At 57.9% G+C, this 14,225-nt stretch overlaps 1 protein-coding gene across 4 annotated transcripts in view; it reads right to left on the bottom strand.

Annotated features, from left to right (window-relative positions):
* Window positions 1-250: 250 nt before the first annotated feature.
* Window positions 251-14,225, bottom strand: part of SARDH (sarcosine dehydrogenase) — a 71,055-nt gene continuing 57,080 nt past the window's right edge. For all 4 annotated transcript variants that reach the window (XM_029202497.1, XM_029202496.1, XM_029202498.1 and 1 more), the window contains 4 exons: window positions 7,773-7,935; window positions 7,043-7,211; window positions 4,734-4,869; window positions 251-2,301 (listed from right to left, as the gene is read on the bottom strand). In XM_029202497.1, the coding sequence (XP_029058330.1) occupies window positions 2,176-2,301; window positions 4,734-4,869; window positions 7,043-7,211; window positions 7,773-7,935 (594 nt within the window). In that variant the 3' untranslated portion in view covers window positions 251-2,175. The remainder of the gene's footprint in view (window positions 2,302-4,733; window positions 4,870-7,042; window positions 7,212-7,772; window positions 7,936-14,225) is intronic.

Here is a 14,225-nt window from a genome sequence, read left to right as displayed (position 1 = left end):
ATGCAAATGCCCTTGCTGGGTGCAGGGGTCTGGGGCCCCTGTGGTCCCTAACAACCTGCCAGGCTGACAGACAGGAGCTAGTGAGACAGTCGGGGCCTTCACCGTCCCGGGCCCCTGCAGGAGGCTCAGAGCTCCCAGCACGGCTGGAGCCGCACACAGGTTGAGTCTGAGGGTGTGGGGGCGTGGGGGGGGAGGGCACCCTTCTCCTGTGTCCAGCCAAGCTCAGTACTCAGAGCCACGGTGAGGGCCACAGTGCTCATTCTGTTCAGAAAAGCCTTCCAAAACAGATGCAACAGGGTGTGTCCGGAATGGGATTCGGAAGGACGGGCTGAGGTCACTGGCTCCGAGGGGAGGGTGATGTGTTCCAGCCCTGAGCGACCGGGCAGCCTGCTGAGGGCCAGGCCGTGGCCTAGACTTTCCCGAGCTGCGGGATCAAGCAGGTGAGCTGGGGGGCGGCCCATGACAGCCTCTCTCGTGTCGGTGACCCAGTGCCCTTTCCAGAGGGGCCAGAGCTATTTCTCCCCAGCAGAGGAACAAACACAAACAGGGAGGGCGAGAGCGAACGTTTGTGTTTCTGGGTTCAACCCCTGGGGAAGGAGTCGGGCTGGAACCTGGGCCTGACCTCCCTCGTCCAAGGCCTCCCCCCAAGGACGGCTGTGGAAGGAACACGTGCACAGGCCCCGAACAGAGGTCCATGGCCAAACCACAGGGCCCGGGGAAGCAGCCCAGGCCATCTGGGAAGCCAGCTACCCTCCTCTCCTCCGCTGGCCCTACGGGGTCCACTCGGGGTTTCCCAGGCCCGTCTGTGAGCAGGGTGGTGGGGGTGCTGCAGGCGTTCCTTTGCCTGAGACTTGGGAAAGACAGAGGTCCCCGCCCCCCAGCTTGCGGTCTGGCGAGGGGGCCAGATTCTCTCTACAAAGGTCACCCGAAACCCAAATGTCTTCCCATGGCCTTAGCTTTATTAGCCTGACCTGTTCGGGCCCCGTCTGCAGTGGGGCTGAGTGGTGTGTGCGCCTCTGAAGGCAGCCTGGGCCCTCCGGGGACGGCCTGCACCTCCGGCACCGCGTGGCTTCCCGCCTGTGTCTGCGGGAGCCTTGTCTCTCCTGTCCCCTGAGCACCTGCCACGCCTGCTCCCCACGGGGCTGGGCTCGCTGGGGCACAGCCGCGTGGTGCCGCTTTGTGGCAGCTGCCTGGGCCCTGGGCTGGCCCCCATCCCGGAAGGGAGGCAGGGCTCCTCCTGATGCACGGAGGACAGTTCTGGAAGCCCCACGAAGGGAGCAGGGGACTCACCCCCTTTCAAGGGCCTGTGCGAGGCCCATCCCCAGGGGGCCGGAAGAGTGGGAGACCAGGACCAGAGCTCAGTCCTAATCAAAGAGTAAGGACAGGAGAAACCCACCCAGGCAGGAGGAGTCTGCCAGGTTCTCACCCAGCAGCATGCCTTCCTCTCCAGACCTAGAGAGCGAGGGGCTCTCGGGGAAACCAAGCCAGGAGAGGGAGCTTCTGCACAGGGGAGGGAGGGTGCTGATCTGAGACCCCTCCCGTCCCTGCTTCTGGCACTGCTTTCGGGGCTGGGAACTCTCAGGAGGCTTTCCCGTGTGAAGAACTGAGAGCTCAAGGCAGGAAGAGCTTGCTGTCTGGATCCACCCGCCACCCTTCCTGGGATCTGGGAACCAGACCATTCTGCTAAGCTTGACCTCAGGGACCGGGCCAGTCTGGCACGCACGCTCTCTGCCTTCCCTACTGCGCCTGAGGCAGACAGTACTAATCAATCCCCACACTGTCCCCAGTTCCAGACACACCTTACACCTCTCCGAGGCTGCTCTGGGCAGCCTTCCAGTCAAGGCTAGGAACCCAGGGTAAAGCTCCCTGCCTCCCTGCTTTGACACGGGCCTTATCGAGTGTTTCCTAAGCGCCTTCTCAGAAGCTCTCAAGGGCTACAGGCGTGGTGCCTGAGCCTAAGGGGTTATGGGTGGCTTTTTTAGGGTGTGGGTGGACTCGAGACCACCCTTTGGTCAGTGACCACAGCACGGGCCTTCTGGGTCCTCCTTCCACCCTCTCAATTTGCATCTGTTTGGGGGGGGATGGTTCGCAGGCCTCGACTGAGGGCAGGGGGAGCCCAAGTTCTGGCCAGGGTCCTCTGGCCTCCGGATCGGCTGAGGCCCCGCCCCCCGCCCCTCAGTAGATCCCTTTCATCCTCTTGTTGTCGGGATCGAAGGGAGACTTGAGGTGAGCCTGGGCCGGGTAGGTCACCCCCATCCTCTCCAGGGCGTACTCTCCACTCTTCACAAAGTCCAACGAGACCTAGTAGCAGAAGAGGAGGGACCTTGGTCACTCGTTACCCAGTGGGTGCTGGGCTCACGCTACCTGCCTCTTGGGACGGGGCCAGCTGTCTCGGCCTCACGCCCCTCCTGCGGGCAAACCCATCGCTGTGCTGAGGGTCCTCCCTGAGCCGAGGAACTGCCCTGAGCAGGTAGATTCCGTGTCCCCGTGCCCCCGAGTTGCACTTGAGCACCTGGGGTCCAGCAGAGCCGAGGTCTGGCAGTCAGTGAGATCTCTCCCGCGGGGCAGCACCCCTCCACCCTGGAACTGCAGGTCCCTGGGAACCGGAGCACAGCCTGGACACGCAGGGCAGTGGCGGGCAGAGGCAGAGTGGGCTGGCCCAGCGCAGGATCCTGTTCTCCTGGTGCAGAGAATACACCCAGGGCCGGGCCTCACGGAGGGGTTCTGCTCGGGTTGTTAAATTGACCTCTCTCGGCAGCTCAGGGTTGGACGGAAAAAATACCCCAAACAGACGAGGCTTTTTACGTGACTGCAGTGTTGGAATGAAGCGGCTTCCAGACCAGGCTTCTGAGCCGTGGTGGGCACTGGCCGGGCTCAAAGCTCCACGCTGCCCCCACTGAGCCCAGAGGCGGGAGGCAGAGGCCACTGGTGCCTTCAGACGTCTGAAGGACGGGTTTGCCCAGAGCTGGGGCGTAGTCCTTGCTAATAAACAAACACCCCGGAGGCCACCAATTCTGCCCCCAGGTCCAGAGCCTTTCCTTTCAAGGGCAGTTTTGCTATTTTACAAAGGAGTCTTGGTTATCCCGCTGCTGTGCTGGTAAATGTTTAACAACCAGCTCTCGAGGGGAAGGGGTTGGGGGATGGGGGAGGCCTGATTGTGGCATTTGCCCATTTCCATGGTATAAACACACTGGACATCCCTGATGGCGGGGTTGGGAAGAGGTGGACACAGTCGGCTCTTACAAGCCAGCCTGAGCCAGCCCTCGTCCTGCACTGGTCAAACCCGGGTATCCTGGGCCACCTGTCTGGGTAGGTATAAGCGTTCCTTCCTCGGTCACGTTAATTAGAAACCCAACCTGACCAAGCAGAAAAAGCAAGAATTATTGTTCTTTGAAAGAAGAGGTGACTAGGCCTGCACCCACCCCTACCCTTGCATGGGGCAAATGGACACGGGGCTTCAGCTGGGACGCAGGGCTCCGTATCTGGGGTGTCAGAGGGTCCTTTGTCACCGCAAAACGTCATCACTAGCCATGGCAGCCCCATGGCAATAAGTGGAGCTTATTAAGGCTCCACTTACAGCAGAGATCTGTAGACAGCCCTGTGAGGCAGGTGGGAATAATCTGTCCCCATTTTACAGATGAGGAAGCCGAGGCTCAGAGAGACGCCCTTGTCCAGGGTCGCCAGGCCAGTCCAGGGCAGAGCGCCAAAGCTACTGAGGCCGAGCCTGTGTCCTGAGCCTCCCAGCCCACTGCAGATGCAGCCTCCTCAGACAGCACCGCAGCCTGGCCCCTTCCCCCTTGGGTCTGCCATCAGGCCTGGCCCGCCCCTGCACCTCTGCCAGGGCTGGTCTGACTCACTCCTCCTGCCCCCTCCATGCTGCTGCTTCCAAGTGCCTCCCCCAACCTGGAGCCTCAGTGGGGGGAGGTGGGGGGCCGCAGCCCAGAGACTGTTGGGGCAGGGGAGGCCGAAAGGCCCAGCTGGATGGGCATCCCTGCCCCGACGTCAGAGCCTCTTGGGGCCCCTTTCTCCGCCGTCAGGGGGCTGGTGCACGACTCCAGGGAAGCAAGCAGGTGAAGCCATAAAGGTGCCACCAATGATAATGAGCTCCCCCCACCACTCGCGTCACACCACCCAGCCAGCCCGGCCTGAGCTCCACACCCCTCCCAGGGCTCAGAGCCCTGGAGGCCCTCTAAGGGCCCTCGCTCGGCCCTCACTCCCCTGCCAGTGTGGACGGCGGCATCCATGCTCAGTGGGGGATTATTTGGGTTTACAAATGATTGTTTGGGCAAAATGTTTAGATTTTCTCCACCCAGAACAAGCTGCCCCTCTGTCTCATTGCCAAGTTTCCCAAATGTGCCTGCGCGCGTGTCTGTGTGCACGTGTGTCGGTACGTGTGCGCACATGCGGGTATACGCGTGTGTACACTGATGTGTGTGCACACAACCGTCTGCACGCACACGGGGTCTCAAGCTCTAGGGAGCAGCGGGCGTTAGCCTGGCCCAGAGCCTCTTCCTGACCAGGAGAAGCTGGGAGCTTCCAAAATCAGATTCTTTCCGAGAGAAAATATGGAAAGAGCTCCGACTCTGCCCAGGGACACAGCCCCATCGGTCAGTCACCTCACTGTGCTCTGGTCCCCACACGCCCAGCACACTCAAGGCGGTGGGCAGGGGTGCTGGTGCGGAGCCTGAGAGGACCTGGGGCTCCCGGTGGCAGTGCTGGGGAGTTGGACTCACCGGCCCGCCGCTGGGGTCCCGGATGTAGCCGTAGGCCAGGGTCTTGTCGATGGTGAACCCGAAGTCGGCTCTCCGGACGTGGCCCACCACCTGGCCGTTTCTCCAGATGGCCTCCAGGCCGAACATGGGCACTTTCCTGGAAGAAGCAACAGACGGCTGGGACCCCAGAGCCCCCGGAGGGGAAACTCCTGCGCTTTGCCTGGTCGAGGAGAGAGGGGCCGCGCCCGCCAGACCACGGGCTCCACGCCACGGGGCTGGTCTGCTATGAGCCCCCGTGCCCAGCGCCTGGCCCCCGGGGATGCCACGGCATAGGCTCCGAGCAAATAAATGAATGAACAGAAAACACCAAAACCAGGATCTGACTTCCGTGTCTCTAGGGACGGGCCCCACAGATTTGGAAGAGGCCCACCTTGAGGATTTGACTTCTGATCAGTTTAAAACTGTCATACGACTTGTTTTACTCTGATGGGTCTCCTTTTTCTACAGCGTGCTGTATCATCTATTAAAAGTGCTTTTCTGTATTGCACGTAAGGTACAATGCTCGCTGTAAAAGTTTTGAAAATTCAAAATAGAAAACAAAGATTAAACTCCAGTCACAGAAACGCCAGCACTGGATCGTCTGGTGCAGATCTTGGCAGACGTGCCCCTCCTGTGTATCGCGCCTGCGAGGACCGTGCTGGGCCCTGGGGAGGCAGCGAGCACCGTGTGGCCCCGTGGGTCCCCGGGGCGGGTGCTGAGGACCACACCCGGAGGCGTGGGGCACAGCTGGGCCCAGTTACGGTAACTGGAACTGGGTGAACCCTACACTGAGGAAAAGAGCCTGCACAGGGTCCAGGGTGCCGCCCAGTTCAGAGACCAGGAGGAAAAGGTCTGGGCCCTACGGGTCCAGTGGATGAGGGTGGGATGGAAGGAGGCTTTGTAAGCACGTTCTTGTCTCCTTTGGTCTCACCCAGTCCTACCGGGGCGCCACGTCCATGGGAGAGAACAGCCTCAGAGAGGCCACCTGCCTCGCCCAGGGCCCCAGAGCAAATGCAGCGGGAGTTCTCTGTGACTCCCCAGCCGGCGCCCAGGCCGGGTCTCTCCTCTGGCCTGGGACCGGCCAGGCCACGGCACTGGGTGGATTCTGCAGCCCGGCAGGGAACCCCCAAGTGGGGAGAGCCAGGCTGTGGCCGGTGCCGTCTGAAGTTGTGGGCCAGGCAGCAGAAGGCCTCGGCGGACCCCTGCTCTACCTGCACCCCAAACCAGAGCTGAGCTGCTCCCCGGGAGACGGACAAGGAACCAAGCGGAGAGGCGGCCTGACGGGAACCCAGGGAGAAGCCGTAGGACGGTGAAGGCCCCCAGCTCTGCTCTCTCTCCGCCCCCCTCCCCTGCACACTCTCAACACTTGCTCTGAAGGTTCCAAACCTGGGAGAAGTGGCACCCTTGACGGCTGGCTGTCAGCTCCAAATCGACGGAGCCCAGAGACGCCCGCTGCCCTGGAGACGGTTGCTACTCAGACTCCGTGTCACACCATCTATGTCTTCCAGTGCCAGCACCCCGGACCCAGGGACAATGTGGGCTCAGCTCCGAGCACGTAAGGGCGACATGCTCAAAAGCTGCCCCGGGGGAGGTGGGGGAGAAGGGATCAGGCCCCTCCACAGGGCTCTCCTTCCACCTCTGCCTCGTGCCCGGGCGAGAGCCACCCTGTCCCTTGGCCTCCATGGTCTCCATCTGTAAGTGGGGCTGGTGGCCCCAGCCTGGCCCTTCCCTCCACGGTCCCCCCTCCCGGGCTGTGGGAGGCTCTAATGAGGACACAGTGGGACGTGGCAGCACCGTGACGGGCAGCCAGCTCGAGGCCCTTGGTCTGGAGCCTCCCACAGAGCTGGCTTGGGTTGGCAGGGCCTTTCACTTTTAAAATCTGTGTTTGAGGGAATTCCCTGGCGGTCCAGTGGTAAGGACTCTGCGCGTTCACTGCCGAGGGCGTGGGTTCAATCCCTGGTTGGGGAACTAAGACACTGCTAGCGCATGGCGTGGCCAAAATAAAATAAAATCTGTGTCTGATGAGCGCTACCTTCTTTGCTCCCTGCTGACCAGCACCGGCCCCGGGCCTGGTTTGCACCCTGCCCGGCCCTGGCGGGATCTGAGTTTGCAGCGTTGGCTTCGGAGTCAGGCCCGGCATGGACCCAGCCTTCTCACCTGTAACGGGGCTGCAGTGGGAGTTCTGGGAGAGGGCGCCTGGCCCGTGGGGAGCGTCACACCAGGCGGCTCGAGAGGAGGAACCCCGAAGCCTGCTTGTCACTTCTGGCAGCCCTGGCCCCAGAGGTACTCACTCGTCCACGGTGAAGCCCACCAGGCGCCGGCAGAGGCCCTTGGCCCGCTGCTCCTCCAGGGCCTCGCGCCCCAGGAAGGGGATGGCGGACTTGAGTTTGCAGGTGAAGGCCAAACCCGCTTCCAGGGGGCTGTCATCGGGCCGCAGGTCGGCATGCCAGTGCCGGTAGCCTGGGTGGGGAGACGACGGGGTCAGCGCCAGCAGAGGCAGACACACACCCTTCGCAAGACGCACGTGGGCCCCTGCCCCAGCCCACATGCCCACCCTAGAAACTCCGTGACCTGGGCCTCCCGGGGCGGGGGGCATCCTCGATCGTAGTAGGTCCCCTGGACGAGCCCCCTTCAGCACTGCGACACCTGTGCCGTCAGGCTGGGGGCCCTGGGGAGGGGGCTGTGAAGGGGCAGCACTGAGGGCCCCTTCCCGCTCTGATGTCCTCCAGCTCTCTTCGGGAAACTTGGCGCTACATCCAAATCCAGCCCGCCCCTACCTGGGAGAGCGCCCCGCCCCTCAAGAGTGCTGGTGCCAAGAGGTGCCAGCACCATCCCCGGGCCTGCGTGGAGGACCCGGTTCGTGGACAGCAAACAGGGTTTGGGGAGACGGCAAAGGTTGGGGGAAGGGGGAGCACAGTGGGGCTGGAAGGATCACGGGGCCAGAGGTGGGGGTAACAGCCTCTCTGCCTCCAGTGAACGTGGCTCAGGCAGCCCACCGTGGTGTCCAAACCCTGCACACACCTTTCTCGATGCTCAGGGAGTCTATGGCCCGGTACCCGGCATTGACGAGGCCGTGCTTGGCCCCTGCTGCCATCACAGCCTGGTACACGGGCAGGCAGGACGACCTCGGGATGTGCAGCTCCCAGCCCAGCTCCCCAACGAAGGACAGCCTCATGGCCCGGACCTGGGGGACAAGTCACAGCTTAGACGTGGGCCAGGGTCAGACGGCTGAGGTCGAAGTCCAGCCACCACTCACTGGTGGACACTTCCTACCGTCACCGTTATTAGCCGGCCCTGGGCCCAGGCCACGGCCTCTGACCCCCTGGGGGGTCCCGAGGAGAGTCCTCGGGGCACTCTGGAAATGTTTTTTGTTGTTGTTTAATAAGTTTATTGATTGATTGATTGATTTTCGGCTACCTTGGATCTTCGTTACTGCGCACGGGCTTTCTCTTGTTGCAGTGAGTGGAGGCTACTCTTAGTTGCGGTGCGTGGGCTTCTCATTGCGGTGACTTCTCTTGTTGGGGAGCACAGGCTCTAGGCGCGCGGGCTTCAGTAGTTGTGGCACGTGGGCTCAGTAGTTGTGGCTCGCGGGCTCTAGAGCACAGTCTCAGTAGCTGAGGCGCACGGGCTTAGTTGTTCCGTGGCGTGTGGGATCTGCCCGGACCAGGGCTCGAACCCATGTCCCCTGCATTGGCAGGCGGATTCTTAACCACTGTGCCACCAGGGAAGTCCCTGGAAATCTTTAAAAGGAAGGGGTGTTGTCGTTGGGGGTGGGAGAAAGTGGACATGTGGTTCCTGGGCCACAGCTCTTCTCCTAAGTGACTGTAGGGATGCCCTTGGGCCTCTGTAACCAATGACTACAAACCCGGGGACTTAAAACCACAGAAGTGTGCTCTCTCCCAGTTCTGGAGGCCCGAAGCCCAAAAGCAAGGTGTGGGCAGGGCCACGCTCCCTCTGGAGACCCCAGGCGCTCCTGGCTGCGTCATCCCGACCTCTGGCTCACTCTCCTCTGTGTCTGTGTCTCCTCGTCTCCAGCAGGACACTTGCCGTTGGGATGAGCCCCACCCTAAGCCAGGATGGTCTCATCCCGAGATCCTCTGCCTTAATCACAACTGCAGAGACCCTATTTCCAAGGTCCCATTCCCAGGTCCGGGGTGGGGACATGGACGTCTCTTTTGGGGGCCACCGTTCAATCACCGCAGTGACTCGGGCAAGCCTCTTGGCCTCCCTTTGGCCTCGATTTCCTTGTCTATAAGCGGGGTCAGGGGCCTGGCTTTGTCTGTCTTAGGAAGCCTGACTTTTCCTGCTCGGCTGGTTTGGTGGCTCGTCACTTACACATCCAGCACCTGGCGGCCGCCTCCAGCCTTCGGGCAAATACTTGAACCCTCAGTGTCCCCATGTGCAAGGCCCAAGCGTGGGACTGTCCAGCTCACAAAAGGGACAGGGAGGGTGCAGCACGTCACAGAGCTCATGGAGACGGAGGACCTGATCCCATTACTGCTCTGAGCCCCAAGGGCTGCCCAGTGCAGCTCCTGCCAGGATAATATCTGAGCAGAAGGAGAGCGGGGGCCACTCTGCCGACCACGGAACCAGCGCCTTATAAATCTGACACTTCAATCACACCGCCACCGAGGGGCTGGATTCGGGAAGCTTTTGAAACAGCACAAATTTGCCCTGAGTTTCCATTTGTCCGGGCCTCTCAAAAAACTCAAAATTGACACAGAAAATGTACTGTTGACATTTCGCTGCTCCCCTGCCTTGTCAACGGGCTTCTAATTTTAGACAGCCCACGGAGGAGCGCAGGGCTCAAAGCCAATCTCATTTTGAACAGGAAAAAAACATTTTTAAAGCTCACCCATTCACGGCCCCAGGATCGCCGGTCTTATCAGACATACAGCCCCCCAGTTAAGTCAGGCTTTTGAACGAATTCACGGGTGGGATGGAGCTACCCCCAGCCTCTTCCCCAGCTCCCAGGAGCCCGGCGAGGCCAGGAAGCTGGCTGGTCTCCATCATACCCCAGCACACAGACGGGCTGAATTAATACTTCCTGAGTGAAGGGGGAAAACAGGCACAGATGGACAGACCTCTGCTTTCTGGCAAAGTGAGGGGAAGGGTTTGGGGATTCCTAGGTGACTTTCTAAGTTGCCAGCATCATTGGTTCTTGAGACATCTTGTGTTTTTATCTCCACTGAAACAGTGGAGTTGGGGGAGGTCTCATTTCTTCTGAGAGAGGACACGTACTGAAGGGAAGGGCCGAAAATAAGGACATCTGGAACATGGGCTCAGGGTCAGGCAGACCCACGGGCTGGCCTCTCTCAGCCTCAGTGCCCCCGTCTGATAAATGGGGTGAGCATCAAGTTCATGGGAAGCTGGTGCCTGGTACACAGTCATCTGATGGTCAACGCGGGCTTGGATGGACTTTAGAAAGCAAGCCCCAAACTGAGGCAAACTCCCCTTCAAAACAGCCCCACACTGCTCTGGGAACCATGGGCAGTGGACGGGGCCACAGAATTGTGGAAGGCCATCAGGAAGGGCCTTAAAGCAGGTTTTGTTTAAACCCTTTTCAGACCCCAAAGACTCCCCCGATACTGTTAGAACCGACAAACCAAGTCAGCAAGGTTGCAGGATATAAAATCAACACGCAGAACTGGCTGCCTTTCTATACCCTAACAATGGACAATCTAAACAGGGAATTAGGAAACTGTTTACAATCACATCAAAAAAAAAAATAAAATCCCTGGGAAGAACCCTAACTGCGGTGGTGAAAGACTTGCACGCTGAGAACTATAAAACATTGCCTAAAGAAACGAAAGTTCTTTCATTACACAAATAAACGGAACGACGTCTCGTGTCCTCAAGATATCAATGCTACCCAAACGATCTACAGATTCAATACAATCTCTATCAAAATCCCAGTGGCATTTTTTTGCAGAAATAGAAAAATTCACCCTAACAGTCATATGGGTGACCTCAAATAGCCAAACAATCTTGGAAAAGAACAAGGCTGAAGGACTCACTTCCTGATTTCAAAAGTTATTACAAAGCTACCACATCAAAACAGCATGGTACAGCATAAAATCAGACAAATCAACGGAATAGAAAAGAGAGCCCAGAAATAAACCCTCATGTAAATGCCCAGTGACCCTTAACAAGGGATCCAAGACTGTTCTGTAGGGAAAGGACAGTCTCTTCAACAAATAGTGATGGAAAAACTGAACCTTATCTTACACCATATATAAACATTAACTCAAACTGGATTAAAGACCTAAATGTGAGGCCTCTGACTGTAAAACCCCTAGAAGAAAACATAGAGGAAAACTTCGTGACACTGGACTTGGCGGTGATTTCTCAAATATGATACCAAAAGCACAGGCAACAAAAAGCAAAAATAATTAAATGGGACTCCAGCAAATGTAAAAATTTCTGTGCATCAAAGGACACAACCAACAGTGAGAAGGCAACCTACAGAATGGGAGAAAACATTTACAAATCATGTATCCGATAAAGGGTTACTATCCAGACTATATAAAGAGCTCCTACAACTCAACAAAAAACAAAACAACCTGATTAAGAAACGAATTAAGAACGTGAATAGACATTTCACAAAGATGATATACAAATGGCCAACAAGCATATGAAAAGATGGGCAGTATCACTAAACATTAGGGAAATGTAAATGAAAACCACAATGAAATATGATTTCAGACCCATTAGCATGGCTCCTATTTAAAAGAAAACACAGAAAATAATCAGTGTTGGCGAGAATGTGAAGGAATTGGAACCCTTGGGCACAGTTGGGGGGAATGTAAAATAGTGTAACTGTTAGGAAAAACAGTATGGTGATTCCTCAAAAAATTAAAAATAGAACTACCATATGTCCAGCAATCCCACTTCTGGGTACATATGCAAAAGAACTGAGGGGTAGAGAAGGAGCTGGTCTGGTCATGTGCGTCCCGGGCAACAAGCATCCTGTTATCATCAGACAAACTTAGCTCTGCAAATAAACGCTGGAACAGGACCTTGTGTGAGGCCCTGCTGGGAGCAATGCCCTTTTCTGCTTGGCCCAGCTGGGGTGGCCACTCAGGAATCAACAGGGCTTGGCCAGTGCCCATCTTTGCAGTGGCCAGTGTGCTTCTGGCCGGCTGGCCCACAGAGGAAGGAATTGCTTCTAAAGCCAGCAAGAGCCACCTGCCAGCTGGGCCCCCTGGGAGGCTCAGACTCCTGGGCTGTGGAACGGAGACCCTAGAGGACCCCTGAGTGAGAAGAGATCCTGCTGGGGTGGGGAGGCAGACCCGCCAAGCCCCAAACACCTGGGTGAACGTCATTACTTCTATGCAGTGCTTCTTCATTCCAAATTGGCTCAAGGACCCTCTCCTTTTGGAAGGTTCTGGGTTTCAGACCCCTCCACCAGGACATGTGGGGCCCTGTAGAAAGTTCTGCGGGATGCTACGGGTCCCCAAGGGTGAGAGGATTCTCCGCTCTGTCCATCACATGTTTCATTCAGGCCACTAGGGTGGCAATGAGATGGTCAGCAGGGTGTGGTGTGGGGGAGTTCTCCCGTCCTGAGGCCGAGCAGTGTCCCCAGCAGCCTGGGCTGCAGCAGGCTTGAGGCTTATCCGCCCCGTAAGGACAAGGCTGGAATCCGGAACATGAGTCACGAGATGCCTCTGAGCCCCAACCCGGGGCTCTGCACACAGTGCGTGGTCAGTAATGTCTGTGGTCCCACACGGGGTCACCTGCCCCAGACATAGATGGCCAGCCCAGCAAGATGAAGCTCCTAGCTACCCATTCCACAAACACCTGTGCTCAAACATCCCATGGGGCCCCGGCACGCCCGCCCCCAGGCTCTGGACCCTCCACAGTACTCAGGATGCTGCCTGGTCCTCCCGGCACTCACACCTGGCGCAGGGCAGGTGAGGGCCAGCCACCCACCAGCGCAGGCACCACAGTGGCTGAGAGCGTGGGCTTGGGTGCCACATAGCTACTAGGTTTAAGTATGAGTCACAACCGTTGCATCCCTGGCGACTGACATCCCTGAGTCTGCTTCTGCAAATCCTGGCTGATAACAGAGCTCATAGGGCCCATGGGAGCAGTCAACAAAACGGTCACTATAGAGCCCCAGGCAGGAGGCTGGCTACTCGGAGAGGTGGGTGCCGCTGGAGCGCCCATTTTACAGATAAGGAAACTGGGGCTCAGGGAGGTCAAGCCACTTGCCCAAGGCCCAGTGATGCCCTAGAAAATGTTCAACAATCAACTCTTGGGGGGCAGGGGGTTGTTCTGTAGCGTTTACCACTTTCTGTGGTATAAATACTCCTGCTACAGCTGATTTCAAGCTAACAATGGTTTAACCACCCCTTGCTACTTTTCCTACAGATTTAACCCTCAGCTCTCACGAGCTGGTATGAGCACTTCCCAAGACGCTCGGAGGGACTCACAGCTAGTAAGTCAGAGCAAGGAGTCAACACCATAAGATCCTCCCTCCCTGCCCTCGACTGATTCACTGGAATATTTTTGTGGGGAGGGAATATGTTCAGGCTTCAGTAAAATGGATTTGGGGGCTTGGTTCCATGTTTGGTGCAGCAGTGAACTTCCTGCCAGCTCTCCGTGGGGAGGACTGAAATCAGGGTAGCGCTAGGTGCCCACCCCAGCTCAGATCAAAGGCCACACGAGTGCCCCAGGCAGGAGAGCCCATGTCACTCCTGTGCGATGTTTGGCCATGGGCAGCATCAGAACAAGCATGGAGTAGCCTCTCTGGGCAGACACCGCAGGAAGGCTTGAACAGATGTGCCCACAGACACGGGCCCAAGCTCTCTCAAATCACATTAGCTCGTGGTGATTTTACCTGTTTCCGGGGAGTTTGGGTGTGTACCAGCACCCCCGACTCACCGGGCACATCGTCCAAACTCAGTCACCCCTTAAATAAGTGAGGGTCTCAGGGGCTCCTGAGGCAGGGTATAGGCAGGGATCAGAGTATGTGCAGCCCCCTGCAGGGGCCTAGAGCCCTGAATCCACAAGAGAGGGAAGAAGCCAGTTGGCAGTAGGTTTAAAGGATCTTCATTTATCAAATCCTCTGGACATCCCAAGACACCCTTGATTCCAAAAACATCCTGCAGTGGGGGTGTGCAATCTCTCCTAGGAGTCTGGACCAGAGGGCTAGTTTACGGTGGTGCTGGTAGTCCTGGTGAAGGTGGTCTGGTGACGGTGGAGGTGAAGGTAATGGTGGTAGTAAAGCTAGTGGTAATGGTAGTGGTTGGTGGGGATGATGTCTGTGGTAGCAAGGTTGATGGCAGTACGGTGATGGTGACGGTGGTGGTGATGGTGGCGGTGGTGGTGGTGGTGATGGTGGTGGTGGTGGTGATGGTGGCGGTGATGGTGACGGTGGTGATGGTGATAATGATGGTGGTGATGGTGGTGATGGTGGCGGTGGTGGTGGTGATTGTGGTGATGGTGATGGTGACGGTGGTGGTGGTGGTG

Source organism: Monodon monoceros, unplaced genomic scaffold (assembly GCF_005190385.1).
Source record: "Monodon monoceros isolate NGI ecotype Baffin Bay Population unplaced genomic scaffold, NGI_Narwhal_1 Super_Scaffold_5, whole genome shotgun sequence".
Classification (NCBI taxonomy): domain Eukaryota; kingdom Metazoa; phylum Chordata; class Mammalia; order Artiodactyla; family Monodontidae; genus Monodon; species Monodon monoceros.
Note: the sequence above shows the minus strand (reverse complement) of the source record. Positions and strands in the feature narration are given on the sequence as shown.